This window comes from Engraulis encrasicolus, chromosome 12 (genome assembly GCF_034702125.1).
Source record: "Engraulis encrasicolus isolate BLACKSEA-1 chromosome 12, IST_EnEncr_1.0, whole genome shotgun sequence".
Classification (NCBI taxonomy): Eukaryota; Metazoa; Chordata; class Actinopteri; order Clupeiformes; family Engraulidae; genus Engraulis; species Engraulis encrasicolus.
This window is the reverse complement of record NC_085868.1, coordinates 21,889,776-21,894,775: the sequence shown is the minus strand read 5'-3', so window position 1 is coordinate 21,894,775 and position 5,000 is coordinate 21,889,776. Positions and strand designations below refer to the sequence as shown.

Below are 5,000 nucleotides of genomic sequence, written 5' to 3'. Positions count from 1 at the left end.
TATGTTGCGACCCAATTTTTGGTACGCTGTCGGAAATTGGCTAATTGATTCTAATTATCAAAAATATAACCATTCATTTGGTAGCATGCATACAGTAGCTTATGTTTTGTATCATTATTTGCATTTTATTTTGACATTCCGTACAACATGCCAATCAGCTAGTGGAGAAGAATAAATACATTTTTGCACCACAGCTCCGCGACCCACCCAGGACCCCTCTGTGACCCACTATGGAATCCCAGCCGACCCGTTAAGACACACTGTTTTACAGTGTACCCACTAGGGCTGTAAATCACAGCCTCCATGACGATACGATTCAATATCGATATCTTGTTATTCGATACGATGCGATTCGATTATTTTCGATACTTGAGAATGCCCCACGATACGATGCAATATGATTCGATTCCACTTTTTTCCAATTACTTTTCCACTTCTGTTATGATATGGAAACAGGGCATTGGGCAGGGTGGGCAGCAATTCAATTATTTTCGATACTTAAGAATGCCCCACGATACAATGCGATTCAATTCAATCGTCAGATTATATCGCCATATATCGATACATTTCGATATTATTTACACCCATAGTACCCACCACAACTTACAGTGCCACCGTGGTCTCATTCCACCTGGGGTTGTGTTCAACAGATGCAGCTTCTTACTACTTTTTGCCTACTATATTTGCCTTGATTACCTAACAGAGTGATTATTGAGAGCGAGTGAGTACTGTACTGTGTATGTTGTGCAACAGGCTTTCAGGATTAGAATTAAAATGGAGAACGGGTGCAGCAAGGATGTTTTCTTTCCTACTTATTTATTACTTGAAGGTAGGCCTACATAAAAGTTCATTAAACACCGCACACTGGATACTGTTCTTATTTTTCTATTCCTTTCAAGCGAACGTGTTTTGTACCTGTGTGTCACACAGGTCTCCAAAACCCCCCCCAAAAAAACAGTATCCAGTGTGTGGTGTTTAATGAACTTTACATATTGATCACGTTTTCTTGCCTTACACCTGCACCTGGACAACTGAAGGGCTGTGCACAAGGACTTCTATGTACTTTGTACATAAAAACCTTTTGGCGGCACATGCCAGCTGCATGCACGACGTATGATGCCTTGTCCTGTTGTGGTTGCATCAGAGTGTCAACCCCAGAAGTGTGGAATACGTTCTCCTTTCTTCTCTAGGTGTTCTGGATAGCTTGTTAGTGTTCAAGCTCTTATCCGATACGCAACCATTTTCATGACAGAATGACACAAAGAATCTCCTTCTCAGCTGCCATAGACCTTGTGTTACACAGACGGGTGTTCAGGACACCCGTGTTTCTGTTGAATAAACAGCATAGCTACGTTGCATGCTTCACAGTGGCCTCCTACCACCACCTCACACAACAACAACTACAATGACATTAGCCACAACAACTACAACTACAATACCCACAATTCACAGTGGCCTCTTACCACCACCCCACACAAAAACAGCTACGATGACATTAGCCACAACAACTACAACTACAATACCCACAATTCACAGTGGCCTCTTACCACCACCCCACAGTGCTGTACCTGCTGCTGCTCCGCTATGATGGCCAGGGCCAGGCGTTTGACCCACTCCTTGTAGCGCACACTCATCAGCTGCTGTTGCTGACTGCGTTTCCTCTGGACAGGGAGAGGGTTACGGTACATACTCTCATTGGGTGTGATTCATGTGTAATAATACATACATGTATGTGTATTGTATACTGTATGTGCCTAGCCATGAGAAAACGGGCCGCAAGTAGGCAGCCGGGGCATATTGAATTAATAACAGATTGTGATTCTAAGATTCAGATCCTAAGCTTTACAATGATACCTCACAGATGGTTATCTGGTAATATCTGGGTAGTTTGTGGCCTTTTGAATGTGTAACTTGCAGATTCTACAAAAAAAATTAAATCACAAAAAAACTAACTTAATTTGTGATTTTCTCAGTTTTGTCCGGGTCTACTTGTGGCCTGTTTTCTTGCGACTAGTCACATACAGAAGACTACATACTACTGGATTTTTGGTATTGTTACTAGGGATGGGTCTGGATTTTGGAGCATAATATTGATTAGAGATGCACCGGATCCTGATTTTTAGGATCCTGCCGGATACCGGATCGACTGCTTAAGATCCTGCCGGATCCGGAACCGGATACCGGATCCTACGAAAGGGTTGCTTTCTCGCACACGTGGGTCCTTTTAATTACGTTGGCGCAAACTATTTTTAAGACTCATTGGCTTACTGCCACACTGCCTTCAACGGCCGCTTCCAAAGGGCTTTCACTCCATGCAGCGATTGGGGTTGTGAAAGACTGACTGAAAAGCCTAGGCTACATAAAATGATGCCCCAGATCCTGATTTTTAGGTAACTGCCGGATACCGGATCCACTGCTTAAAATCCTGCCGGATTCGATAGTCTGAAAAACCCTATTATCCTGCCGGATCCGGAACCGGATGTTGGATCCTGTACATCTCTAATATTGTATATATAATATATAATATTTGATATGCCGTTCGAATTTAGAAAAGTCAGACACACTGTGCAAGATTTGTAGTTGTTTATTTCCAGAATTCATGCTACCCATTCACTAATGTTACCTTTTTCACTAATTCATTCACTTATGTTTTTTTACCTTTTAAATGCTAAGTATTCATTGTGACTGGGAAAATTGCACTTTTCATACATTAAAACACATTACATACATTACATCTTCTCCATGGTCCGCCATTTTGAATATCCAGAATTAGACATCTTTAGCTGCAAAAATATCCTGTACTTGGGCCATACAAGAAAATATTAGTTTATTACTTAATACTCTCATGAAAAGATCAAATTTGGCAATATGCAACCCAATTTCGATGAGCAGCATAGTTGCAGTACCTTTTTGACCATTTCCTGCACAGTGTACCTTTAAGTGACAATGAATATTAGTGCAAAATGTAATTAAATGTGTACTTTACATTTGCTTTTCAAAAAGGAATGGATTGTCTTTCATTCTCAAACCGAAAGGTGTGTCAGAAAGTCCCACACACACTGTTTACACAGGGAGAAGAATATTCGAATAATATTTGAATATTTGAATAGTGGCCATCAATTTTCGAATAGTGTTTTTACCCAAAAAATCCCATTCCTAATTTTACATATTATTACCAGGAGGAGAGATATATGAAAGTTATGGCTCATATTACAGTCACGTCATTAGGGGTTAACATGTTATTACAACACATACACTGTCAACGCCGTTAAACGTGAAAAAGTAAGATGCCCTGCTGCTTTAAGCTCGTAAGTTAACTCAACTTGAGGCTTAACTCAATTCGATGCTTTCTCAAGTTGAGGTAGCAGAGAAAGTTACTTTTTCACCTTTAACTACCTGTAATGTTTTGCAGTGTACTCACGTGACAGTTTTGAGCGTGAGCATACTATTTAGACAGTGTGCTAGCATACAGTACTATTCAGGCAGTGTGTTAGCATACTATTTAGGCATTGTCGTCTGACTCTACAGTAAGACTTTGAATCACACAGTATAAAAGCTACACAAACACAGCAGAGTAGTCGATGGTTTAATTGGGTACTACCAGGCATTACTAGTGGCTCGGTTAATTGGATTGGGTTTCTCCACAAAGGGGTGTGGCCTCAGCCTTACAATACCTGTCTGAATTTACAGATTCGCTGAGGCAGTACAGGAGGGGTGGAGTCAGGGCGCTTTAGGGGCGGAGACAGATTGTCCAGGTGCTGCAGGTCAGGCAGAGAGCCACTCTGGTAGGCAATGGCCAAGAACAGGCACAACCACATCATGCATGCATTACACACAGAGACAAAGGCACACAGACACAGACACACACACACACACACACATACGTACACGCACACAAGCATGAATACATACATGCTCACGCCCATGCACACATACACAAACACACCAAGCGTACCTCAAATATCTCTCTCTCTCTTTCTCTTTCTCTTTCTCTCTCTCTCTCTCTCTCTCTCTCTCTCTCTCTCTCTCTCTCTCTCTCTCTCTCTCTCTCTCTCTCTCTCTCTCTCTCTCTCTCTCTCTCTCTCTCCTCACACACACACACACACACACACACACACACACACACACACACACACACACACACACACACACACGCGCACGCGCACGCACACACTCAAATCACCAAGTATACAGTTACAAACCAAATCCAAAAGAAATCACACAGACAGAAGCTAACAAAAGGGGCTAACGCAAACTGAATAAATTCAATATTAAAAATAAGGAATGCAAAACAACAGAAAAATGGCATGCATGACCACAAAAAGACACACAAACATGCACACAAGCAAACAGACAGACACACCGTAAATACACCGATAACACACATTGTACAGTAGCTGTTCCAGGCATACGTGTCATAGAGAATCTAACGACAATCCTTTAATAAACAAACACACAGACAGACACACCCACACACACACACACACACACACGCACACCCACACACGCACACCCACACACGCACACGCAAACACACACACACACACACACACACACACACACACACACACACACACACACACACACACACACACACACACACACACACACACACACACACACACACACACACACACTCACTCACACGCACACGCACCTGTCTCCGCGAGGCAGCCAATGGCGAGGGAGAGGGAGCGTTCTCCTCGAACTTGGCGAGCAGCAGGCTGGCCATGGAGCGTACGCGATTCTGCGACCCGTAGCACGGCAACAGGCACTCGTCGGTTACCACGCCAGCCTCAGAACTCTCGCTGTTGTCATTGGGATCGTTCGCTGCATCCTCCTACAACACAGTGAGTTAATTTAACACTCAGAGAGTACTTCTGGGACCAAATACATTGTTGAAGATGTTAAATCGCCTCACAAGTGCTGAATTCCAGGTGTTTTTGTTTACTGTGAAGAGTGTAATCAATAAGTACGAAGTAAATGATATAAGTAAGTAA

General features: G+C 42.7%; 1 protein-coding gene across 1 annotated transcript in view; it reads right to left on the bottom strand.

Moving 5' to 3' along the window:
• Positions 1-5,000, bottom strand: part of mical3b (microtubule associated monooxygenase, calponin and LIM domain containing 3b) — a 69,745-nt gene that overhangs the window by 33,675 nt on the left and 31,070 nt on the right. The window contains exon 16 of the mRNA XM_063211856.1: positions 4,658-4,840. Coding sequence (XP_063067926.1) covers positions 4,658-4,840 — 183 coding nt within the window. The remainder of the gene's footprint in view (positions 1-4,657; positions 4,841-5,000) is intronic.